The sequence below is a fragment of the Drosophila obscura genome, unplaced genomic scaffold (assembly GCF_018151105.1).
Source record: "Drosophila obscura isolate BZ-5 IFL unplaced genomic scaffold, ASM1815110v1 contig_192, whole genome shotgun sequence".
Taxonomy (NCBI): domain Eukaryota; kingdom Metazoa; phylum Arthropoda; class Insecta; order Diptera; family Drosophilidae; genus Drosophila; species Drosophila obscura.
Genome location: NW_024542781.1, coordinates 3,750,130 through 3,777,455, shown reverse-complemented (window position 1 = coordinate 3,777,455; position 27,326 = coordinate 3,750,130). Strand labels below are relative to the sequence as shown.

Here is a 27,326-nt window from a genome sequence, read left to right as displayed (position 1 = left end):
AATTAAACTTCATTTATTTGTAGCACACAAAACTTGTTTAACGAGAGAATCGTATATTGGTATACATATATAGTCTGTATGTGTGTATGTATATTATTTTGGTATGCAAGGATTCGTTTATTGCACTAAACATGATAGATATTTATCGGAGTAAGCTCTTCGAGCTGAGAGTACAACATTAACACTTGACTATTTATGTTCTTTATCTTTATCTTTATTTTGTTTTTGTCTGAGTACATCTTAGGGGTACGTCTTTAGCACGGTAATGTTTTATTTGCCTGCAGCAACAATTTGGTTTTGTTGGTTTCTTGGCTAACGAGTATTATAAATACGGAAATTTAAAGGTTCAACTCTCAAATGACAGCGATATCCTAGCTAAACTATGTACACAACATATCGCCGCTTTGGCTGTCTTAGGCTAACGTATAGTCAATAAGGGATTCACAGGAAGTCCGATGTCTATGTACAATGGTGGGTATCAGTATACTGAGTATGTGCAGGCTGCAGCAGCTCCCCCGATGCCCAACCTAATCCTGATCCGGACGCAAATCTCTCTCCAATGATGTCAAAGGAAGGCTGTGGGTCAAAGGTTGTGTTTCATGGAGCATACCTAGTGGGAGGAGTTCGAGGTGAAAATAAAAACTAACACGTATGTATATGCTATGCTATGCTATCCGTTGCTCTGCTGTCTCTGGCTTAGACCCTCGCATCGCTGTACTCGATGCGAACCATGCGCCTTGGTCGCTGCCCTGGCCTCGAAACCGCACCAGATCCCAGGCCACGCAGCGCCAGCAGCTCTCGTGGCTACAACTGGGTCCGCTTCGGCCCGCTGCCTCCGGAGGTTGAGGCGTCCCCAGAGGGCTCCACGTAGGAGTAGCAGGCAGTCTCCATGACCAGCGGATGGCAAATCTCGTAGACGGGCACCTTGAGGCTCGTCTTCCGTAACCCACCCAAGCTGCTTTGCGAGCTTGAGCTGGGCCCAAACGAACGTCACCTGGGGTCGTTGCTCATCTCGGAGTGGTGCAGCTCGCTCTCATCGCCGAAGCTGTGGGCCGCCGCGCTGGGCGTGATGCTGGGTGTGCGTGCCCGGATGCGGATGGCGGACATGTCGGAGCCGCGACGGGAGCTCTTCAGCGATACACTCTGGCGCGAGCAGAAGCAGCGACAGATGATGCGCTTGAAGGCGAAGCGGAAGTCCTTGGAGAACAGGGCGTAGATCATGGGATTCACCGCCGAATTGCAGTAGCCCAGCCAGAAGAGCACCGAGAAGAGCAGCGGGTCGACGCAGTCCTGGCAGAAGGGCCGAATGATGTACATCGTAAAGAACGGGCACCAGCAGAAGATGAACATGCCCACGATGATGGCCAGCGTCTTGGCCGCCTTGGTCTCCATGCGGAAGCGCTTCACCTGAGCCTTGATGTTCCGCCGACCCATTTTCTTGTTGGCCGGGCGGCAGTGTCCCGATCCGCCACCTCCTTCGCTGGTGTTGCTCTGACGCCTGCCCAGCTCTGGCAGGGCTTTGCCCACCTGCAGGTAGCAGGAGCTGCCACCTCCATGCTGCTGCCTGTACAGCTGCGACTCCGTGGAGTCGCGTCCATTGGATCCGTTGTAGTGCACGGCGAAGAGGGCGTTGCCGGAGGGTCGCCTGTCCCGGCCGGAGTCTCCGTGGGTCAGTTCGTGGATGTTCTCGGTGGATGGATACGACACGGAGATCTTTATTTTGTCGTGGTGGTGGTGGAGGCGCCGCGTGGCGTACTTGGACAGCCGCTCTGGCGAGGGGGTGCCCAGCGTAGTGGTGGTGCTCTGTGTGCTCCCGTTGCTGTGCATGGAGTCGTGCTGGTTGGAGCCCCTTCCCCGATGTATGCGAAGCGTCAGGCGCTGCTCCTCGAAGCGTGATCCGATGCCCTTGGAGCCTGTTTGGGGAAACGGGAATAGATAAGGAGACATATATGTCAGTATGCATGAATTTAACATAAGGGGTGTTGTATTTCTTGTTTCCGCCTCACATATTGAATATCGCTCATACGCCCCCCATACGAGTCACGTCCTGCGTCGAGGGCGTCGAGTGTCAGGCGTCAGGCCTGGCGCTCTGCCAAAGGGGCAGCAGGCAGCCATCCAGCCATCCGGCCTGCACTTTAGCAAATTAAACGCGTAATTATGCAAATGTTTTCCCATAAACGCGACAAGCACTCAACTCAATCCCCTGCCCGATCCTGGCTACGCGTGTAGTTGTAGTCGCCTTTAAGCTGCTTTCAAAGCGAACTTTATTTCATTAACACACACACACAAACACAAACACACACACACACACACATTTGCATAATCACCGCTCTCTCACTTTTCCCCCCCTAGTGAACCCTAGTACCCTGGCCATATGGCTCAGCCATCGCTTGCTCTGCATTTATTACTCATACGCACGTTTAACTGCTGAATACATTTTCATTACGAGTACTCGACCCACGACAAGTAATGAATAATCTTGGGATGCTCTTGCTCCTGCTGCTTCTGAGGTTGCTCCTGCCTTGGCTCTTAAAGAATTAAAAGCTGATTTATTGTCAAGCGATAGCTTTAAACCCACTTCTTGCCCTTGGCCCATCTGCCAGCTTATGCCGCGAAGTACTCTTTCAGCAATTTAATAACGGTCTCTTGAACGTCTGCTGATGCTGGCCAGTGCAAAAGACGGAGCATCATTGATGTCGAAGAGCACCAGACCATATGGGTCAAAGGGAACCAGCCCACTCATGTGTGCTGCAGACGAAAGCGTTGAATGAAATTTCTATACACTGCCCAAGAAAAAGGCCAGTAGAATGAAGAATCAAACTTGAACGGATATTCGAGTACGCTTAAAAATATAATTAATTTTTGTGTGTCGCCCAATCGATGCCGACAGGAGAATTACAGCAAATTCCCATACAGATGGCAGCTTGATTGTTGGATTGTCGGATTGTTGAGAGGGCATATCATCGTTGGTGTGGTGTATGGAGACTTCATTTATTTTTTGATGATTCGGAATGTCTCTGGTCGTGGGCCTGAGGCCACTTCCCTCACAGACAAGCTGTCGCTACCTTTGATTGACCCGGTATTTGGTATTTGCCAATTTCTGGTCATTTCGTTGTCGGCACTTGTTTTTTTGTTTTTGTTTTTTGGCTTTTTTATTCTTTATTTGTATTTATTTCGATTTGTTTTCTCTGCTCTCGTTTTTATTGAAACTGCAGTTGACTTACACAGCTGCTGTACACACACAAACATACACATTTATCCACATACATATATACGAGTATATCTGTATATCTTTTATGTAGCTAATTTGATGAGATTTTTGTCCTTGCGCCTAACAAATGTACACAACAGAACTGAAAACAATAATGGGCTGCTTACGGCTAGTCGGCTTGTATCTTGTATCTTGTGTATCGTGAATTGTATCTTGTGCCTCATACGAGTTGTTATACGAGTAGTTATGTAGGTTTGTATCTGTACGAGTAACTATATATGTATAGTAAGTAGTTTAACATAGCCTTAGATCTAGGTAAATACATGAAAATTATTGCCATACAGTTACAACGTCGTTCAATGCGAATACTGACAATTTGTATAGTGGGATGCTGGCGGGGATCGGGACATACATACATATGTATATCTATGTGTATATCCGATTGGGATTACTGCTACTGGCGACGTTCACAAGAGTCGAAAAGTATCAAAAGTCGAAATGCATTGCCCCCTTCAGAGAACGCGTCCCTTGCAGAAGCCGCCGCGCCGTACTCGGCGCGTGCTGCCAGACCCCTCGTCCCCCAGCACCGCATCGCTGGAGTCCTGGGGCAGCGAGGATGTGCGCTGAAGCGGACCCGGACCCGGACTCGGACTCGTCTCGTAGCTGCCGATTAGTCAGCTAAAGTCCACGGCATCGCCGTCGTCCGAGCAGCCGGAAATGGTTTTGTGGAATGTGGCAGGAGCCATCAGAGCTCGGGCGGCGATCATCTGGAAGTTCTCCGAGGCCCTGAAGCCACTCCTCGTGCACACGCAGCGGCAGACGATGCGCTTGAAGGCGATGCGAAACTCGTGGGAGAAGAGCGCATAGATCACGGGATTGATTGCCGAATTGCAGTAGCCCAGCCAGAAGAGCACCGAGAAGACCGTCGGCTGGATGCAGCTCTCGCAGAAGGCTCGTATCAGATACATCGTGAAGAAGGGCAGCCAGCAGACGATGAAGCCGCCCACGATGATGGCCAGCGTCTTGGCTGCCTTCGTTTCCATGCGGAAGCGCTTCACCTGGAACTTTGCGCTGCGCTTGCCCGCCCGCTTCTTGGCTGCCGTCGAAGCAGCTGCGTGACCGCTCTCCAAATCCGTGGCCGTCTGGGCCGTGGTGTCCAGATTGAAGGTCGTTTCCCCAATGTCGAAGAGGCTGGTCTTGAAGGAGGCCCGTCGCCCGTTGGAGCTGCTGATGACCGCAAAGTGTGGGGTGGGGGAGTGTGGAGGCTGCTGGCCTGACGTTCTCTGTGATTCCAGGACGTTCTCGGACGAGGGGAAGGACACCTTGATGGCCACCTTCTCGGGTCGCTGGCGACTGACACGCATCGAGGTGGCTCGCTTGGGCGTGCCCATCTGCGAGGCGGACTGATGGTGATCCTCGCCAGCTCCTCCGCCGCCTCCGTTGCTGTTCACGCTCAGGGTCGAGGACATCGAGTGCACGGAGAGCGGGGTGCGCTGTGGTGTGCTGCAGGGACGTCCCCGGTGTATCCGCAGTATCAGCTGTGACTCGTCGACGCGATTGTTACCCGACTCACGGGGACTGCCTGCAATTAGTGAGTGGAGGGAGTTTTTCGGGAGTCGAAACGAATAATGTCTTTCGCGATGACCACACGTGAAGGAGTAGTATTATAGTTTGGTAGTTTGGTGTTTCGGGTGTATCCCGGGGGTGTAAAATTAACACGGAGTAAAACATTCAGTTTGTATGGTACATGGACATGTGGTAGTACGAGTGTAATATAAGTTGAATGAACGAACTGAACTGTTGCTTTTGTTTGCTGTTTTGTGGTTGTAGTTGTGGTGGTGGTGGTGGTGGTGTGTTGTGGTTGTGAACTGAGTTAGATACATTCGCATAAATATTTAGAGATGCAAGAAACATTTCTTCTTGAATAAACGGTTGAATGGTTAAAATTGTTGGAGACTGACACTTCACAGAGAGCGGATAACTAACTACAAACTGTTACATTAAAATAGAGATACATATGTACGGTGGAGTAACTTAATTGAGTAGTAAGTATATGTATATATATGTATGTAATAAGGTTTGTTCTACGTTCATCAATACAGATATATTTATAGAGAAAAGGAGGGTCTCATTCCATTATAAAAATCTAGTAATATGTAGCAAAAATGTAGTACAAATATTGCAATTCATTAAATGTATTTTGGTTCTCTTTTGTTTTCAAATACGAGTATCCACAGTAATTAATTGCTATAAAAAACTTTGTTAATTTGTTTGGGTTTATTTATATGTGGTTCGGTTTCCTTTTGGGGAGTTTTTTGTTCTTTGGTACGTGTTGGCATTGAGGGGGTACATAGTACATATTTGTTGAGCCCGAGGGAAGGGTTTGTTGGGTCTAATTTTATTTATTAGTCGGGGGTCATCGAGCAGGAAGGGTCATTAAAAAGGGCTCTACAAATTATACAGGGATACGAAATGAGTCCGACTGAAACGACATGGATAATGAATGCACCCTTGGTGGCACAGAGAAGCATCAGATATAATTTAGTATTAAATTTACCCGAATACAATTACGAGAGGCTTTTCATTTATTGATAATTCCGGACTGATTGCCAGCTTTAGTTCCAGGAGTATTCTTTGTTTAAACAACAGAGTGCCTCGCTCAGTATTATCTTAATTTAATGCGGGACGTGCAACATTTCAATTTGCATAAACTCCATTAAACTTATTGAAACAAAATTGTGTGTTGCCCATGAATATAAGCAAACGAAGCAAACGAGTGGCTGAAGCTGAGGCCGAGGATAGCAAACAAGAAGTCCAGCATATGTGTGGAGACTGTACATAAAAAAGTATACACTATTGATTCCTTTCATGTATTCATACATAAATACATACGAGTATGCATGTATGTATGTATATGCCCTCAAAAAATGAAAGTTAAACAAACAATTTGTATACACATAAGGAAAATATAAAAAAAAAAAAAAACCGCTCTATCCTAATGTATGTAAATACAGCCAGATATGAAAGCGCAATCCGAGCAAACGGTCTCTAGTCCTCTGTTGGCCCGGACTGTGTCCATGGATATGCCTGTGGATGTGCCACATCCTGGGGCGTTGTTGATTTAAATAAATGTATATTACTTTTGTTTTCTGCTTATGTAGGTTTATCCCTGCACCTACACACAGGACGAGTACGAGCATGAGTACGAGTAAGGTGCAGATACTCGTATGCCTGGGCGTACTCCCACATGGTCGTACCTGTGAGTCTCAATTTCCCTTTGATTGAAATGCTTTGTCTATGTGCCTGCCTTCAGGCATTAATTTGACATTTGTAATTCAGTCAACACATTCATGTGGGCGTACACTACGATTATCTGTCATTTAGCTAAAGGTCATTTAATAAATAGTTTCATATTTTTAATGAGCGGCAGAGAGTAATTAGCGTGAACAATTATTCCGCGAAACCTCTTGTGGACCTGCACGAGTGTGGGTCTGATTGTCATATGCTTTTGACCTTTGAACGATGGCTCGCCGCGGCTGCAAGTCAAGGCGAGCTGCAGCTACTGCCACTGCCACTGCCACGGGCAGCTCTCACGAAAGTTCCTCTTGTTCCGTTCTGCTCTTGACACAGGGCCAGGGCCACACTTCTAAAATTTCTAAACCCTAACAATAACAGAACCCAATCGACCCACCGACCGAGCCAGGCTCTGGCTCTGGCTCTGGCTCTGGCATCGGGCACATTGTAGTGGTCGACAGTCGACAGTCGACACCATGAACCTCGGCAAGTTTTTGAACTTGAAACTTGATTACCTTCAAAAGCCACTAAAAAGGCGTGTGGGATGGATGGGCGTTGGGCAATGGTGAGAGGTGGGGAATCCTTCTTTGCTGGTGAGCAAAAAGCATCAGCAACACCCGCATTGTGTCACGGAAGGTTTTTTGACTCTTTCCGTTGCGTTCTGCCGGGAACGTTGCGGCAAGACACGCACGGACAAGTGGCCCCTGCACAGAGAACTATAGCACTGTGTGTGTGTGTGTCGATGTGTTGGCTTACAGCAGTATGTGTACGACTGAGTGTAGACAAAGCATATTTCAATTCTGCCACACGCTGATTTTTTGACTGTGTCAGTAAGTGGGTGTGAGGGTGTGAGAGCGTGAGTACGAACATGCTCTTGTTGCTGGCAAATCTGAGCTCTGTGCTCAAAAATGGCGCCAACTAACGACGCGACAGTTGCAAAACAAAAACAGCTCAGTCCCACAAGGCACTAGCAGGCATGCTGGCATCAGCAGTACTCGTAGAAGCTCAAGAAGCTGGCCCCGAAATGCATTTGTGTACCCTTGAAGAGGGTATTTCTATTTTGCACAGAGTCTCCCTTAATAATTTGTCGCAAACGGTCAGAACGATTGGTCAAAAATGTATCAGACGTATAGTTTCAGAAATATCAAAATCGGGCCTCTTATCATGCTATATGTAGCTAGCTCCCAATCCTTTATGGATGCTTACGGCCCAACTAAATGACACGTCCAGTGCCTTGTCGTCTAACATCAAGTTCGTGTATATAAAAGTCGGCGTGCCTTACTAGCTGCTCTTATTTTTGTCGTTAGAAAGAGGATCAACTTGGGTTCAATATGGCGTCAGGTCAGTCTCTGCCTCAAAATAAGCCATCACATTTTAAGTGCTGTCTCAACTCAAGAAATCCCCAGGGACTTGAAGGGCAACAAACGACAAAAAGACAGAAGGGAGATTCCCCTTGAAAATCTATACTAAAATAGCACTAACAGCTTTTATTTTAGTTTCAGCACATAGGGCTGTAGTAGCAGTAGGAAGAAAATTACTAATAATTATAATTAATGAAGTAAGGCATATTAATGCTGAAAATGTGTGAAATTGTTGGTTGAACTATGTTTATGCCCATGACTTATTCATGAATCATTTGAATCGGGCATGCAGCTAATTCCGGAAGTTTGGGATGGTTACAGGAACACAGGCGTCTGGGAGAGCCAATCAATTAGCAGGAACATTGACTTCCAAGAGAAACGTGCACGAAGGTCGGCTATTGATTTTCGTTATGAAGTCAGCGGGTCAGTCCCCCGTTCGTTAGGTGGGTTGGCTAGTTAGCCTGGCCCGGCTGTTTCGGGAACTGCAGATTATCGCCAAATGCGTGCGCTTGGCTTGCCAGCGCTTTGTGGAGGGACTAAAGGGAAATAAACTAGAGTTGTGCCCAATGAGCTGATCAGGCGGAAGAAAGTGCGCTGCGTCCCGCGTCCCCGGCCCCAGCCCCGACCCAGGCCCAGTAATGTGCAAGAAATGCGCCATATACTCGTATTAAAATAAACATTTAATGACAGTTTATTGGGTGCCCCACAACAGCAGCAGCTTCAACTTCAAACGGAATATGTTTGGCAGGATTATCGCCAGCAAACAGTTCGATGGGATGTCAGAAGAACAACGAGGCCTAAAATGACAAAACCCCAAGAAAACAGCAATTTGCAAAGACAGCAACAGGGGCTCTTGTCTTCCATTTCGAGCTTCTTTCATGTCTACCATTTACGTACATATGTACAAATGTATGTACATACGTATTCGTATTCCAGGAAGCCCTGGCCCTGCTCTAATGGCTGAATTTTTTTTTCATTTAATCCAGGCTGCCTTTTTACGAGCATCTAAGCCGATTTGTTTGATGTGTTGGGTTCTCTCAGCACCCATTGGGGGTTTTTTTTTTGTATGGTTTTTGCTCATCACTGGAAATAATGCTAATTATAATGCGTGACTTCTCCCTTGAGCATATGATTGATATACGTAGTGCTAGGATTACTTTAAAGTGGTTTGGGATAACGAAATGGGAAACTTTAATGATTTGATGACTTCATGTGGGGCTCTGTGGAGTAACGAGAGGGATGTTGAGAGGTTCTTAGGAGATTATTCACAGATTTAAGTTGAGATTCGTGGTTACTTACATGGGTAGACTAAACTAATATTATTTTATGAGGCACTTAGCATTAGCCCAATGTTAATTTTCGATGACATTCACTTGATGTCAGGGGGATTTCAGTTACAGGGTTTTACAGTTAATCCAATTTATACAGAATTAAAATTGTTGCTGGGGTTTTATGGGGGATTTTATTCGCTTGTCGCTCGCTTACATATATTTAAATCAGATATTGCCAATCGGCTCTAGGGGTTGATTTTTTGTGTGTGTGTTTTCTGTTGGCTTGCTTCGGGGTCTATGCTTTGACTATGTCTATATGCATATGTATGTGTATTTATTTATATATTTACTCATTTCCATGTTATTTATCATGTTTATTTATGTTGTGAGCACAAAAACAAAATGCCGACAATAAATGCACGTGTGTATGTACGAGTGGTGTATCTGTATGTGAACGTGTCTGTGGGACTGTGGGCGCTGTGTATGAGTAGTTATTTATACGTTTATATGTGTATGTAAATTTAGTTGTACACTTTTTGCTTTTGTCAATTTATACAGTTCCTCATAAAAGTATTCGTTAAACGGGGCGAGAACATACACACACACACATACACTACACGTACACGTAGAATTGTTATTTGCTTGGCTGAAAATTTATGGGTTTCGGAGGGAGTACCTACAGATACATCCGTACTGAATCTGGCAGGGACGACGGCACTGAGGTGTCTGTGAATGTGTCTGTGAGAATGTCTGTAGTGTTCAGTGTGAATGTGTACACTTTACTTTTTGTTTGTCTGTTTTTTTGGTAACCAACATAAAATGGGACAAACGGGACGTCACACTATTGTCTACACGTTGAGAGATTTGAAACTGTTTAGCAATCGATATTAAGCTGAATAAAATGAACTATCTACGTGATTACGTTACTTACGAGTATCGAACATACGAGTACGAGTACGGGTACGGGTACGAGTACGAGTAATGGGTTGAAATGAGTGGCTAAGCTACGCACAAGTTAGGACAAATCGTGGGTGACAATTGAAAGATTCAAACAAACTGTGTCCAAATGAGAGCTGGTGGAGTCTGTTAGCTACGGGTGACTGCTTTCGGATCGCATTCGGATCCGGATTCGGATTCGGATTCAACTTACCCTTGGTGGTCTTGAAGCCCTGGTTGATGGCCCGCGTGGTGCGCACCGCGGCCCGGTAGATGCGCCAGTAGAAGAAGAGCATCACGAACATGGGTATGTAGAACGATCCGAGGGCTGAGTACAGTACGTAGCCGCGATCGTTGGTCAGCTCACACTTCCAGGGGCAGCTGCCCGGCGTTGTCTGGACTCTGTTCTGCGGCGGCGCGCTCGTCAGATCCTGTTCCATTTCGGTGGAGGATAGACTGGGGGATGATGTGGTACTTGTGGTGGTGCTGCTGCTCGTGGTCATGGCGGCAATCCGTATCTCGGCGGAGCCATCGATGGGCGCAAAGTCGGGATCGTAGGGATTGTAGGCGTTGCCATTGCTAATGTGGGCGGAGCTCTCCAGCTCGCCCTGTTCCTTAATGCTATCTAACTCTAGTTGCCCCTCCTCTGTGCTTGACATCGTGGTGGCATAGAAAAGCGTATAGTTTCCCCGCGAATAGGTCGGCTGTTCAACGGCCTGGAACGAGAAAGGGCACACCCAGTTATGACACTTGATATTTGGAGGGTTTCAGAGAGTAGTCCATTAAAATTCTGTGCTCGCGCTGGCACCCTGTTCACTCTGTCCTGTAGCACACTGTGCTAAGAAGCCAATAAAAATGCAACTTAAAGCGGGGCGGACTATACATACTCGTATTGCGAAATATACTCGGGGACGTGTTGTGCATAAATATTACACGAAAGGTAGCATACATCTCGGCGTTGTAACAAAGCCAAGCTCCCTGGCCGAACCGAGCCGAACCGAACCGAACTGAACTGAACTGAATGCCGCTGGCAATATGGGGGGAATATGTGAAAACATGTTGCCCCATGTTGTGCCCATCCTTCTTGCCGCCTGCTGCAGCTGAATCGAAATTGAATTGAGCATATGGAGAGGGGAGAACGAGTACCGTAGTATATGGCAGTATAATAATAATCGATGGCTCCAAAAGGTCCATGCAGGAAGCAAACAGAACGCCATTCATTCAAACGGGGCGCATTCAACTGCATTCAATTGCATTCAGCTGCGGCAGCCATGAATTGAGTCGACTGTGCGCTCGAATTCTTTTCCTATCCCTCGGAGGATACATTTTCATGTGTGTGCAGCTATGCGGTTAAAGCATCCATCCCATCCACCATTACCAAGGTCCAATGGGATGAAGTGAAGCCACCGGCCGTAGCCAGGGAGCACAGCACGAGCACGAGCACCTCAAGATTAATATGTCTGGCCAGACCGTATATCATGCATCAGTTTCCAGCTGAATGTCTTCGTTAGGCATTAGCCTAAAACAATGTAGGCCCAAAATAAACTGAACCAAAAGGCAGGGCCATAAACTGGAGCCGGACCAAGAGCTGGCTATCTTCGCTGATCTGATTACCCACTGACAGGGTGCTCATAAATTGTGCTCCGTCTCCGACTGCCCCCACTGCCGTACTGTTTCCTCTGTTTGGGACATGTACATGCCTACATATGTATAACAAACACATCATTATCATTGCCGTTGCGTAAGAGAGAGTGTGGCATGCATGGGTGCCAAAAACGTTGCAAAAATGGAGACGGGAATGTAGTCAGAAATTAGAAGACGGCCCATCCAATGGCAGGCCAACAAAAGGGACAAACTCGTGTCTTGTTTTACGGTAATTTTGGCACAAATGAGCCAGATTGCAGTCTTTAGCACGAGGTTGTCGTTGCCGTTGTCGTTGCGGTTTGGCAACAACTTCCACCCGTAATGGTGTCAATGACAGTCCGCCCCCATGTAGGCCAGACAGTTTGGGGCCCCGAAAAACTTCTAGCAGCGGGCTTCGCTTTGTTCTTTATGAGGATTGGGCGTGCTGAAAACAGTTTACGGACTTTCAATTTTGTTTTCCTTTCTCCCTCTCACTTTTTGGCAGAGACAAACCGCGTTTCACTCGTTAATTTATCGGATTGGGTCAGCTGTGGGTCAGTTGTGGGTGGCTTGGGCCTTGGGTGGACTTGTGTGGGCTTGTGTAGCAGTCGGCAGTCTAAAGTCGACACTCACCTTTTGATCCTTCCAGCCAACAAGGGGCGGAAAGCAAATAACAAATGAGAGTACCCAAATGCCGGCGATTAAGGACTTGGCCTTCTTCGTTGACATGATGCTTGGGTAGGTGACGGGTCGCGTGACCGCCACATACCGATCCAGGGATATGGCACACAGATTCAGAATCGAGGCGGTGCACATCCAGACATCTACGGCCAGCCAAATGCGACACCACACATCGCCGAATATCCAGACCTGTGCGCCGAAGGAAACCATTAAAAAAGGGTGCAAAAATATAGGTTTATTTATTACAGGCTAAAGGTTTATGGTATATTCACCTTGAACACCTCCCAGGTGGCGGAAAAGGGCAGCACCGCTAGACCCACCAGTAGATCGGCCACAGCCAAATTAACGATGAAGAAGTTGGTGACACTGCGCAACTTGTTCGAACAGAAGACGGCGGCAATCACAAGGCAGTTGCCACCAATGACCAGAACGTTGATGAACTCGAGTATGGCCAGGGAGATCAGATTGGCTGGTTCCGTCCATTTCACAGATTTGATGAGATCCTCGCACTCTGTCTCATTCATGGCGGTACTATTGAGATGGGTGTATATCCGTGTTCACCACCTGCAATCCACCGACCAGAAAGGTTACCAACGGAAAGATACCAACTCGACTGACGGCTACCTGCCACAACCTGTCAGGGGCAGCCGGCCCTCGCGTGCCTAATTAATTTATTAAGGAACTCCGGTCTATAAATACCACAAAAAAAAAGAAAGAATGTTGCCAGTGTTTACCCCAAGGAAAAACAAAATGTGCGTGGGCTCTAAATTAGCTGCTACAACCCGAACTCTGCCCCTATTCTCAGAACTCGTAATCGTAGCTGGGGTGGAGAGTTGCACCGCAGAGCCCGAAGATACAAATCGGTTGACAATCATTGGGATCCTCACATAGAAACCTGTACAGAATTCAAAACTAAGCAATTACCTACTTTGCAACATATTGCAGTAGTTGTACTTCTAATTAGCAGAAAGGCACTCGGTTCCAGTGGCTCGCTGTTCTGTTATTTTCAACTTTTGTGAGCGCCGGCAGGCAAATAAACTTTTCCACAGAAGGGAAAATCGGAAAATCTCCATCAACCAAAATGAAAAAAAATTAAATGTAAAATTACAGACGAAAGAGAATACGGAGTGGGAGCAGAGGAGAGGGAGAGGGAGAAGAGGAGCAGGAACAGAATGCCTGCTGGCATATTTGCTTAATTGTTTTGTAAGACGGCATAAGCCATCTCTGGATGTTATCCAGAGCTGACCTGTGCAAATAATTGAAAATTAAATGTGGCCGGAAACACGAGTAGAGCTGACCAGGGCTGAACTCCCCTCGGGCCGAGAGCTTTTCCATTCCCTGCCCACTTGGTATTCAGCCGGCAGACGCGCATTGCAATTTAATTGCCATAATTAATTGCGGTCGTTCACTGTACTGGGTATATTGAATGTGTTCACGTCGAGTCAATTTATGAATGAATTGGCATGCGAATCGGCATCATCGTCGGCTGCATTTCAATTGCTATGCCACACAATGCACGACTCTCTACTGAGAGTGAGAGTGAGAGTAAGAGCGAGTGAGGGAGGCCGGCCATCAAGCCATCGAACATACGAACATATTACTCGATAAACTACAAATCCAGCTAAACAAGCAATCAACTGCCATAAAGCCAACTCGCTGCGCCATTCCCTTCCTTGGGTGCGCACAATTTGGCTACTAATCAATATTTGAAATTATTTTTGACTTTAATGGCTCTACCGACTGCCTGGCACGCACACAGCCAACCCAGGCCATCCCCTGTCGCGATTTTTGGGGAATAATTGTCGGGTATGCGATATTCAGAACACGCAACAAATCGATTAAAGTATACGTTTCTTTAAGCCCGATCTAACTACAATATATGGCGGTTGATTGTGCGAACCTTTTGGCACGTTCCCCCAATGGAACTGGATGGTGCTGTGGCTGTGCTAATGAACACCTGTTCTGGCAAGGTAATCTTGTTGTGTAAAGATCTATGTAAAAGGTTGCTACTCGGGGCGGGGGAGTTGAAGAGTTGCAGAGCGGAAGTGAGCCTCTGGCGACCACAACAAAGGGGACAACCATGGGAACGAACCCAACTAAAAAGCCAAAGTCAAAGACAGCAAACAGTATGTATAGGAGAGTCGTATCGATTTATAAATTACTCAGAGACCTGGAAAAGGCATTGATTACAGTTTAAGTTCAAGGCAACATCCATATGAGTAATTTAATCCTCTAAGAGCCCAGACCTTGGCGAAGGACGGGCCTGTCCTGCTGTTGCTTTTCCTCTGAAATTCAGAGAAATTTCACAGTGTGGGCTGAACGGAATATTCCCAACACTTGGAAGGGCCAGGCCCGGAGCTGTGGCTGGTAGCTGGTTGCTGGTAACTGGTAGCCAATCAGGGACAGGGAATGCGTGTACTGAACTCGCATAAATTACTCACATGACAAACAATATACATGGGTCGAGCCGAGTGGCAGGGCCGAGCAGAGCCAAAATGCTGTTCCACGGCTACAAAGTTTAAAAGGCATTCACGCTTCAAGCTCCTTGCCGGAGAAAGGCACTCTTACTCGCCCCTAGTCCACGGCATTCTGTTCTCATACGAAATTTGCATGCCAAAATTCGCTTTGTGGCAGCTAATAATGGGAAATGCCCAAATTGAGTTGCAGGCTGAATTTTGCCAGCATTAAGTTGCCGAGTGTAATAAATAATTGACATTTAAAGCGAGTTGTAAAAGCTTTTTACCCACTACCCACACGTCGGTTGCGCGCCTCTCTTCACTTGAGTATACTCTTTAAAAGCGTGCACGAGTATCTAGTGTACCTGCAGTGAATGAAGAGTTCTGAAGAGTTCAATAATGTAAATTTCATATTTGGAGAAGAGAGCACAGAATCAGCTGTTTTATATTACCTTCACACACACACAACAACAAAATACGTGTAATTGGATCGGTAAAACCAGTTGATTTGGGAATCCTGGTAAGGGTATTGCCGTGCCAACCAGCCCAGCCGGTGGCAAGCCTTCGTCTCTTGTTCCGTTACGCATACGCCTAGTTGACGATGACATAAAAAAGCCGCGCATTTAATGTATGCGAGGCGAGAGGTGGTGCAGCTTTGAAGCAAATTAAATTTAATTACCTCAGCATTAAAAAGTTAACAGAGTTCTTTAGATGGAAATTAATTGTCAAATGGCGTTAAAAAAAATAATGAATAACATTTTCAGTAATCATATTTATGGCGGCATAAATTTCAAATGACTTTAAAGGACTCCTCTCCTTGAATTATGCTTTATGTCGTTATGTCAATGTTCAGATTTAAGTAAAATGTGATGTTCTCAAGCATAAAACACTCCGACCAGCCCTTTCGTTGCACTCAATCGAAACTCTCCAATTGAGGTTTCCGTGTGTCAGAGTTTTGGGAGCGTTTGTTTTAGTCCCAATTGATTGGGAAATTTCTACTTTTTTTGACACACAACCGACCAGGAGAGGAAAGAAAAGCTGGGTGGATGGTATTGACACAACTAATGGACACTTAACACGTAAAGTCGACAGAGAGAGAGACCCGCCAGGCACTCAACGAAGACAGGCCACGAAGAATAATTAAGGTTTTCCATTAGAGTGAGGCGTGAATGCACCAGTGATGCCCCATTGACCCACAAATTTACCTTCTTTTATGTCCTAATTGCAATGTCAGCAAAATCGCCCATATTTATTTAGTACAGAGCACTGTGAAAGCGCAGTGCATAAAAATTAAGCACGAAATTCCATTGTTGCAGAAAAATATATTTGAGATGCAGCATGCATTCGCCAAGAACAGAGGTAAAATTGTATAATTTCATTTAATTTTCTGCTCCAAGGAGGAGCGCCTGAATTTGATTTGTTGCACACGAGTAGAGCGGAAATGGGAATGGAGAGAGAAAAGAAATGCGCCGAAGGAATTGCTGAAAATTTGATTTCATGGGATATTACACAAGGGAGAGAAAAAAGGAAAAAAGCAAGACCAAAGGATTGTCAAGTGCCAGTTACATTGCAAACATTGTATTAAGCTACCGTATAATGCCAGAATCAGGTTTTAAGTGAGAGTTAATAATCCGATAAAGAGTCGTACATTTTTCCTGGAGCAATATTAGAGAGTATATGAAGAAATAAAATTCAAATATTTCTAATCCTTTAAACACACACAAAATGATTTCCACATTTTGAGTTATTAAATTAAATCTGGCTTCTGAACCAGGGAAAATGCATTTTAATGATTTATCCTAATTGAATCTGCTTGTGGCAAAGGGTAGTCAAAAAAGAATTCAATAACTGCATAAATGGAAACATTTCCGTTCCGTTACGTTCCGACCAACTATGCCACAACATTTGTGGCTAAAATCCAGTTTCCAGCAATTAGCCAGGCCCGTAGTTTCGGCGCCGAATGAGTTGGAAGAGAATTAAAACGCCAAATACGCAACATTTTCCGGCGGCGGCCGCAGAAGGGGAAGTGGACCATTATACACAGACCCCACGCAGATAAAACAATTTTGCGGCTTGCTGATTTCTGCCAACTGCAATTCGCCTGTCGACAGTTGCCGCAAAAACTTTTAATTTCATTCTGATAATTGGGAGCGAATGGTGCCCAAAATTGTTGTAGAGAACGCCCAGAGAAATCCCCAATTACGTTTACAAATGCGAAAAGTGGTTGGGCCGCAGTTGAACTTTAACGTTTAAAACTATCGTCGTCTGGCATAAGGAGTTTGTTGTCCTCTGCAAATCACTTAAGCCTTCCTTTCTGCTGTCAAATCCCATCTACGAGCACAATTAAGAGTTCGTATTAGGTTGCGTTGCTGAAAACCGAATGCAAATGACAGCCTAAAGCCTCTCGATGAGTTTTGCAGGCCTTGTCTATAGATTTGGAATTCAAGAATTGTTGAAGTGATATCTGAGTGGCTTTGCTGGGAACTCCCCTTCAAGGATATCCAGGGCAGGAGTTTGTCTTGGCGATGCCTGTGCTTCGCTGGCCTCAATTGAATTACTGATTTATGATGTAAATTGCTTTAAGTAATTAAAATTGAATTAATGGCTTAGCTGCCTGCTATGGCTAAGTAGTTGGGCCATTAACAGGGAACAGATCCCATTCTACGTATCTATCTGTCGCTTCCTCACTTCCCTTCGCTGAATTTGTATGTAATGGTCGTTTTACGAGACGCAGCTCAAAATACGATGTGTGTGCCAACTTTACGAGCATCTTTCAGCGGAGCATTAAAGTGACAGAGTCATGTGTTGATGCCTCGACTAACGCTGCCGCCCACAAGTGCCATGTAGATTTAGTCAGTGGATTTATTGCCCGTCGGTAACTCCACTAAGCGTCACACAAAACTCTGATGCTGATGCTGCTGCTGCTGCAGCGCAAACAGCCTGACAGACAGAACATCTACAGGATAATCAATGTCGGGCGCACACACACGCATCAACATGTCAAAGTTGATTGCAGCATTCACACAGATACAGAAAAGAGCACGGGGGACAAATTTACCAGTGGCCAAATGTGCAACTGACATCTGTGGAGCATCAACAGACATAGGACGTGCCTACTTCCCCCACTGCCCCTGCCACTGCAACTTCTGCTACAACACGAACCTACTTCCCCGGCCCCGATCGCACAGTTCCTTGGGCACAGTTCACTTGTACAGAACCCTATGTGGTACCCGGCCCCTTGTCCCCCTGCCGTGCAGAACGTGCGTGCCACAGTGCCACAACGGAAACGCGCAGCGGAAATAATAACAGGAAATGTTGCCAACTAAATTTTTAACACACAGCACAACTTCACCATCAGGCTTGACTAATTGTGCGCGACATGCTTGGCATTCCCGACGAGTCCTTAGGGCAAATAGAGTCGCATTCAAATTGTTTTTGATTGATTGCAGTTGGTCCAAAGTTGAAAGAGAAATCAGACCGAATCTGGATAAGCACGTTCCGAGTTCCTTAAGCTAGAACTCTTGTTAACGCCTGAAAGTAGTGCCTTGGCCACCTCAATCCCTGTTGAATCACTCACCAATAGCAGCAGTTTGTTGGGTTCTTGTAACCATGAATTACAGTTTGTTCGTTGCTGTTCCCTTATGGCCATGTTGTTGTCGTGCCGGCTGTGGTTGATATTGGGCATGGGCCTGGGCCTGTACTTGACAACCGCTAGCCAAAGCCGATGTCGAGGCTGGTCTCGCTGCCGCTGCCGATGCCGCTGCTCCAGCTGATCCGTTCTCGTCTCGTGGGCCACGGCACCCGCACGCTGTCTCCATCCAGAACAGCGAATTTGTGTGGCACACCGTCCCGGTGGGTCAATGTCAATACGCACGCCCCCAAATAGTCAAGTCAGACGGTGTGGAGCTCTCCAATATCGTCGGCTTGTGCAATGTTTACTCTTTTGTTTACACGATTCGTGGTTTACATATCAAATATGTATATGTCGTGAATATATATGCTCCGGAATTCTGACGGAATTTTCCAAATAAGCTGAAAATAGAGAGAGGGCCAGTGAAAAAGAGTGGAGTTAAGGGCTGGCAAATATAGATTGTAAATAGATTGTAAGGCTGTCAAATTGTTCCTAACAACGTGGCGTATACTCAATTTTTCATTCATTTCCACCATGTGGGAGTGTGTGTCAATTGCTTTGCTGTCAGCTGCTCGTAACAAGAGAGTTGTCAGTAAATTTACTCTGGAGATGTCACGTTGAGGAAACTTACTTGGCCCCAAAAACCTATGGAACATAAAATATTGAATTGTCAGCAACAATACAGAGAACTCGAGGGTTTTCGGGGGAAAGGGAGAGCAGATACTTTGTTAAGCGACTCCTAGATGACAATCAATAAATCCAATTGTTTTTCTCTTCCATTTTTCAGCTGTGAGATGACAAAAGCCATCAGAATTTACTAATTGCCTGCCCGGAAAGTTTCTGCAGTGACTGAACAGATTGTGTAGGTAGGTAGCCCCAAAGTTTTGCATTCGATGGAAAAGTTATGCGGAGAATAAATAAACAAGTTCCAGGGGGAAAACTGACAAATAACTCGATTTTGATTGAGTATCGCAGTGGCAGTGGCTGTGGCTGTGGCAGTGGCAGCAGTAGCAGCAGGGGCAGTTTTTCTTTGCATTGAAAATGCATTTAAAAGTTTGTCAAACCTTAAAGAATTTTCCATTCTCCTTTCGCTGATGAAAGGCTCACTGCAGCATGGGCCCTTCCTTCCAATTTATTCCCCTTTTATTTGCCCTTCGCTCATTTCACGGCCTGTCACTCCTCCAGGCAGCTTGACATCGGCTTCCCCAGCTGGGTTGGGACAGGAACCGAAAATGAAATGTCAAACTGCGTGGCCACAACTGTGGTGAGATGAGAAATTGCATTTTCACACGTAATTTGCATTTGCTGGCACCTTTTACTTTTCCATTTCCATTCCAAGTCTCTGCACACACAGACACACAGGCAGACAGACACCGTACTACATATAGCAGTGGATGAATCGATAGGTAATCAATGTTTAATAACTTGAGCGTGTCCCTTGACCGTGGCCTAAAGCGGGGACCAGACTGGCTGTCAACGCGGTAAACATTGAATAAGTCATAGGCACGACGACCCAGTCGGAAAGGTCCTAACGCGTTCACGCATTTATAATGGGAATATTATAATGAGGCCACGTGCCTCAAAATATCCAAAATCATCCTCGTCAGGCGCCACTTATGTACCGAATATGAATATAGATCCCGCACAGTCCGAATGCGTCATTTAAATTTTTGGCGCGTTCTGCCCCTAAGAAGGTCAAATCATTGTCAGGGCCTGCCTGCCTGCCCTTGCCTTCACCCGAAATCGGCTAATAACCATAATTTGTATTTAATGACATTCAGAATTCGTTGCCTGTAGGCCTGGCTAATTCTTATTCATTTAGAAAGCCATCAGCCATCAGCCATCAGCCACTCCCAGGACAATCTAGAGTGGACACCTATTAATAAATATATGCATATTTGCCTTATGGCTGTCCGGCACGGTATACATATGTACGTAGCATTGATTCATTTTGCCTGTGAGCTGTGCCCGCTCTCTCTCCATCTCCATCTCCATATCTATCCATGTCCTAAAGCTACTACATCAAATAGCACAAATATATGTATAAATATTTGAGAAGCATTTGCATAATAATGCTCTTGCTGGCTACGCATTAACGAACACTTGTGTCTGCCATTGTGACATAATGCACTCTGCCAAGAGAACATCGTCCTCATAGTGCACTGGTCTCATTTATATATGCTAAATTAAATTAACTCAAAGGCTCCAGGGCTGAAACAGCGACTGCGACTGTAACTGGGTCTGTCACTGTGGCTGGGAAACTGCAGAGGGATGTCATGTCATGTGCAGCCATTTTCCTCTTTAGTCGGAAATGAGCGACTTCCAGCAAATTAGATGGATATACCCGTAACTGTGCGCTGCATACACAATTCGCTGCCCCGGCAAATGATGGCGGCTCCACCTAATTAGATGTGTGTGTCGAATACGCCGGAAAAGTTTCTCATTTCTTGGTACTACGAACCACGGGGCAAACAGACATCATGTCTGGCTTTAATTCATGACTGCTTATGCAAGTCAAAAGGATTGTGCGGCTTAGGTAAATAATGAGGGATTGTGCGAGGAAAATACAATGCAATTAATGTGAATTTCATTAAAGAAATTTCCGACGATAAAAATATGAATTTATTTGGGCAAGAGACCCACGAAAAGACCCAAAGTTAACAATAGATTCCAGGAATAAATTTCAGTTATATTTTTTCTTAACAGCACTTTCCAAAAATAAATCACTTGAAGAGCCATTAAATATGAATTTAATATTTCTCGACCCCAAATATTAGCCCAAGCTAAAATTCTATAAATTATTTAGCCCGTTCAAAGGTAGCCCCTGAATGGCTATAAAGGAATTCAGCCGGAGAGCCTCATCCCCGGAAAGACAGTTGCCACAGAAACAAAAACTATATATACATAAGTATACCTCTATACGTCATCAACGAGGTGGCCAAGTGGGTTGTGTTGTTAACAAGTCCAAATCACTCGACTGCAAAGAAATCGGGATTGAGATTCAGGGCCACTTAAGTGTCATTACATTTACATCCGCTCCGCTCCCTTCGCCTTACTCGCCTTTCGCACTCTTCACATTCATTTGTGTACTTGTTTGTGTTTGTTTTTCCTCCTTTTTTTTCATTTCATTTTCATCGTGTTGTTGCTGCTAAGGTAAACCCGTGCAGCTAGGAAAAACACCTGTACCCGGGTGGCTCGCTCCCAGTTGTTTACAGTATGAATAGTTTATGATGGTTAAATATCATTATTGTTAATCTTGATGAACAAATGTACTCGTACTCGTATATAAATCCCAATTAATGGTAGCCAAAATGGGATAATTAATTGACTTTGTGATTCAAAATTTACAGATTGCCTTTTATAGAGAATTAATTTTTGTATTTAAGAGGAAATTTTTGGAGACGAGAACGGCAAGTTGACTGAATATGTAAATAGAATTTACATTTGACTGTGTAAATGGTTGACAACTTCTTCATTAAAGGCTGTTTGAAAGTTATTTCTTTCGGGCCGTGTGTCAGTCCAGTTCTTCTACGATCGCATGGAGACGAGACCCTTACGTTAAGGGTTCATTCAGCCTAGAACTACTTTAACTGTGCGTATGTGTGTGTGTTTAATGGCTTTTATGCTCATTCCTGTTCTAAATGTACACAAATACCCACACATAAACACACCCAGAGAAGACAGAGTGAGATGGAAATATAGAGAGAGAGAGAGAGAGAGTGAAAGAGCTTGGGCTCGTTCCTATGGCCTTCTCCCAGAACTAACAAAAGAATTTATGTGCCATGCTCAACAAAATATAAAAATTTACACTAAACACCCAACCATAACCAACCCTTTTCACTATGCACACACACACACACTGGCAGGCGTTGTCTTGTCTTTGGCTTTACATAGAAAATTGACTGTGAAAACGCTTTGGGCACTTTTCCCCATTCTGTTCGCACACACAGCCGCTTTTCCTTTCATGCTACTGTCTCTGTCTCTATCTCTGTCTCTATCTCTGTCTATGTCCGTGTCGTATTATGTTTTGTTCTATGTTTTTTTTTAAGTTTTTCAGAATTTGTGTTTGTTTTTTTTGCTGTTTTTTGTGGCGAAATAATTTGTGTTTAGATTTGGTGCTGTCGTAAAAAGTGCTGCAAAAATGTTTTCCATTTTTAAATTTCGGGGAAAAGTTGTTGAAAGAATGAATGAATGAATGGTTTTCGCATTCCGACACGGCTGATCAATTAACTAATGAATGTCGCTATAATGAATGCATGAATAACCTCAAGCCACCATTCATTCACTGCTCGACTGTTGCACAGATTTGCTCTGGTTCTGGTTCTGGCTCTGAGTTTGGTTTTGGTTTTGGCTTTTAGCCACACGCACGTATCGGGCCACAGGCCCAGATGCTTCCCAGAAAGGCAAACGGCAAATTAGATTAATTACAGTCGCACACACACACTCACACACATACTGCCACACAACCAGGAAACGAAACGAATTCGATTTTCAATTCATTCGATTCCCATTGTCAACACGGGGCAGGGAGGGCAAAAGTTCACTGATGACAAATTTAACATCGCATCGCATCCAACTGGATGCTGATTCTGGCAACAGAGACAAGCGGGGCACACAATCCCGACATTTGACTTCGAAAATAGACTAAACGCAACACAAAACATTTGCAAACCTGCCAAATGGATGAGTTGTGCTGCCAATTCAGGCTGCCAATCAAAATGACAAAACAATTGAAATCAAATCCATAAATTGCTTTTCTTTTACATATCCGTCGGATATACCTACAAATGTACTTGTGTGTGTTTTTTTTTCGTGTGTTTATTTTGCATTCGATGCAAATGCATATTTTTTATCGTCTGATAGAATGCAATTTCATCGTTTGCCTGGGTGTGGCCAGGGACGGGGACGGGGACGGGTACGGGGACAGGTCGCAGGCATCCCAAACATGGCTCGTGTCTGGCAATTCGCTTGAATATCGGATGACTCTTGCTCTCTGTTGGCCTGGAAGAGGCAATAAAAATTGCAAAAACGGCAACGGGCAAGGCAAATGAAATGGAATTACTTGTGTAGGTGAGCAATTAATTCAAAAGTGTCTGGCAAAGAAAGTTTCAGTCATTAATTAGCATTTCCATATACACTCTCGCACACTCACTCACAGAGAGGGAGAAAGACACTTGTGCAGGCGAAACGGTATACGTAGAATGGTATACGGACAAGTGCTGGGAGAGTTCATGGCTTCAGTTCATTGGGCACGTTTCGGCCAGAAGGAAGAGCGGGACAGGGCAAAGTTGAGCAGGACCCAGAGTAAAGCTCATTTCCGTTTTATATTTAAACACTTGGGGGCTAAAATGTTTGCTCTACTATTGCCACGCAGTGCAAAATCATCATAAAAGGCAAGAAATGAAAAAATAAATATCCCCAGCCTAGACCCCAGTCCGCAGTCCCCAGTCCCCAGAGTGGCCCCAGAGTGGTCTCCCCCGGTCGATGGACCATGGAGGTGGGAAACGCTTAGCAAGTGGATTTTTAAATTAGTTTGTCGACTCCTCGCCTCGTTTGGTATCCGACTTCTGCAGATAAAAGCCAAGGCGACTGACTGCAGACTTCTCGAGACGGCAACGTCCTTTTTGGCAAATGGAGTCCGTTCACTTCGCCTTTGGCTCTGACATTCTGGTGCTTATTTAAATGAATTAGGTGATTTTTCAAGAGCTAAGCTCGCCACGAGCAGTGGAACTCATTTCCGTTCCAGTTGCCACTGGCTCTTGGCCGTTGTCCGTTGTCCGTTGCCCGTTGGTCGTTGTCCGATGGTCGTTGTCTCCTCATGCTTCATTTGGCATCCACTTTGTGGCTGCATCGGAATGAGCTGTTAATTTGCAGGCCACTGCGTGTCAATCAAAACTTTTACGAGATATTTCTATGGAAAATTTCATTGCCCCTCACCCGCGTAAGCAGTGAAAGAAAATCATCATCCAAAGGTATACAAAAATAAAAAATAAATCTGGCGTAGCTATAAAAGTGCTCGACAAGTGCCAAATACATTGAGCAGACATAGCACCCAGGGAGACCTCTTTGCGAGACGAGACTTTCGGAGGCAACTTTTCTGCTCACGCGTCGTATACGCAATGAAGTTTTCGCTCCTTTGTTTCCGGGCGCCCTTTGTCTGTTTTGCTACATGAGCACACTTGCGCATATGAGTGCCGCTCGTGGAAGCGGGTCGTAAGGTGACAACTTTGAAATAAGGCTGCAAAGCGGCAAAGTGGCACGAAATCGAGGCGAAAAGAGCCCAGCGGAGGGCTCCTCCGCCAGGCACACATTGAAAAGAAAAACGAGAGCGACACTGAAAGTAAAAGTGAAAGGGTTGCGTTGCGTTGCGTTGCTCCTGTTCAGAACATTACCCGCCAGGGTGCCCCCAACCCATTTTATTGCTGGGTTATTGTTATTTAATGCCAAGTTTAATGCCAACACACTCCGAGCAGCAACAGCAAACACCTAAAACAATTTCATTCCCGCCCCATTAATATATTTCAACTGGTTTGTTTCGTTTCGATGTACGTGTGGGTTTGCTTACCCCACTCTCTCCCTGCCCTCCTGCCGGCCTGGCACTCACTGCCTCGCCCAGTGGCAAGACTGCTTTGGGTGTTTGCTTTGGGTGTTGCACAATTCTATGCTGACGCTCTTTTGTGTTCGCCTGGGCGAAAGAATCTCAGGTTTCGGTGGCTTATGCACGTAGGCTGCCTCGCCTTTGTTGTTTCTGTTTTCTGCTTTCTTTTAAACTAGGAAGCAATTTGAATGCCTTCACAGAGGGCTGCACATAACACAAAATTATGTTAGAGTTACTCAAGGCGATTCGTTTATGGGAAATTTAACGTAGATGCCCAGGGGAAAATATAGAAAGCAGAGGTTTCATGGGTATACTTAAAGTTTCCACATCAATAGAGGAAACTCTTGTGAATCAGTTTTGGATTGAGTTCTGGTTAATTTATGTCGAAAAATCGTGACTTTAGGCGCAGCTTGAGCGTTGGAGTGTCTCCAAATTAAAGCACAGCGCTTGGATCATTCCTAATTTAAATTTTAATAAATTAGAAAAAACCCCCAGTTCACCTCTCGGTCGGTGAAGATTGAAATTCCATTCTGTTCAACTGCCAACCCATCTGTCCGTTTTATTGGATATTCCTTTTGGTCCGGGCTCTGGGCCGTGCCGGGCCGGGCCTTTGTGTGGCCTGTCAAAACAACTTCCATTGTTTGCCCCCATTTCACCTGTCAGCGGCTCATTGTGTCTGTTAAGCTTCACACTCGGGATAACAAAAGGAAGAAGGACGAATCTGTTGCCGGGATGAGTGGCGGGACAGCCGGTCACACTTTGGTTTCCATTGTCAACAGGGCAGCCAATTTAGTTAATTAGGCCACTGAAAGTGTATAAACACAGTCTCTAACCAAACCGGACGGGCACGTGCTGCGGCTCTGGCTCTGGCTTTAGACAGAAAAACCCGCATAAATGCACAAAACACTTGACAATTGTATTTTGTATTTTTCGTTTTTCTTTGTAATTTGTGTGCCACACGACTCCCCCCGACCCAGTCCCCTGCCCTCGTCTGCTAATTACGTTGCGAGCCTCATGGCTGATTGATATGGGTTTGTAATTAACTGAGTCTGTGGATAGCCCGTTCCGTTTGGGCACTTAAACTGATTTCTAATAGTCTCGCCTATCCAGCCAAAAACTCCATCCACAACCGCATCCGATTCGATCCGCCGTTCCACGCATTTACATAGCTAAACGGCGCCAGCGGCAGCAACAACAACAGCAACCAACCATCAACTGTGGCAAGAAAAGAGTGCTGTACGCTGCTGTACCCGATGCTCTGAATATGGAACCCCAAAACTCATTGAAATATTCAGCCAATATTTATCCAATTCGCAATTTTTCCGGCTCAAGGGTTAAGTTTAAGCTGCTTTAATTTTAAGACTTACAAAAAAATAAATTCATTTACGGAGAAAAACATAAAAAAAATCTTCTTTTCGCCTGTGCACAGACATCTTCACAAAAACATTACACCCTTGCATGCCCACTACCCAGTAATTGTAAATGCATGTATTTACATGCAAACACACATAGGAGGATGTACTTATGTAGGTGCGTTTAGCTAGGAGAGACTCACCTGCATAAATCATCGCGATTTGGATGGCGATTGTGAATGGGGCTCTCTGGGCGAGATTAGCGACACGGCCGTCACCGAATTGATTTAAAAATCGGTCAAGTTTTTGTGGCCGCTGCCTCTAACTCTGCCGGCACTGCCGCTCTGTTTGCTGTTTGTTGATGCACTTGGGAGGCGTTAACCGGCTCGACAGTTGCGCCTAACTTTTTGTGGGCTTCTCGACTTGTTGCCTCGAGCTGTGTGAGTTCGCTCCGGCGCTCCGGCTCTCCCGTTCTCACTGCTGGCTGCCTGCCTGCCTGCCGCACTCTTTTGCCAATTAATTGGTTGTCAGGCGTTGAATAATTGCACGCATTTTGACTAAATTCGCCATGTTCTATTCCACATTCTGTGCTCACAAAATTAATAGTTTGTTTGCGCTAGAATTTGATGGAAATATGTTTTATTTGTTGAGCAAGATTGTGGCCAACAAAACAATTATTTGCTGTCAGCCCCAGACAACCAGAAACAGCTCGACAGCGAACGAAATACTCGTAGTTTGATCTCTGGCTGGCCTGGCTGACATCATGTTTGGGTGCATCTATAAACAGATATGTTTATTTCAGCATATGGACACTCTGACAGCGGCACAATTATGAAAATTTCCGTTTGTCAATGCTGTTTGTTCTATGACAGCAAATGAAATTGTTTGCTAATGAGGGAAATTACGAAACTA

At 45.4% G+C, this 27,326-nt stretch overlaps 1 protein-coding gene across 2 annotated transcripts; it reads right to left on the bottom strand.

The window, feature by feature from the left end:
• Positions 1–26,997, bottom strand: LOC111065600 (octopamine receptor Oamb). 2 transcript variants are annotated; one of them, XM_022353837.2, is made up of 6 exons: positions 26,618–26,997; positions 18,411–18,865; positions 12,650–12,941; positions 12,330–12,566; positions 10,288–10,789; positions 1–1,913 (listed from the first exon to the last, which is right to left on the bottom strand). In XM_022353837.2, exons 3-6 carry the CDS (start codon positions 12,899–12,901, stop codon positions 991–993), a joined length of 1,914 nt encoding a protein of 637 aa, XP_022209529.2. In that variant the 5' UTR covers positions 12,902–12,941; positions 18,411–18,865; positions 26,618–26,997; the 3' UTR covers positions 1–990. The 2 variants fall into 2 exon arrangements, with proteins under 2 accessions (XP_022209529.2, XP_022209530.2); XM_022353838.2 differs by lacking the exon at positions 1–1,913 and adding an exon at positions 2,316–4,793.
• Between the last annotated feature and the right edge of the window lie 329 nt (positions 26,998–27,326).

Coding starts and splice junctions, on each gene's coding strand:
- LOC111065600 (XM_022353837.2), bottom strand. CDS start 12,901: ATGAATGAGACAGAGTGCGAGGATCTCATCAAATCTGTGAAATGGACG. Junction 12,567..12,649: donor CCACCTGGGAGGTGTTCAAG/GTGAATATACCA, acceptor TTCGGCGCACAG/GTCTGGATATTCGGCGATGT. Junction 10,790..12,329: donor TTGGCTGGAAGGATCAAAAG/GTGAGTGTCGAC, acceptor TTCTCGTTCCAG/GCCGTTGAACAGCCGACCTA.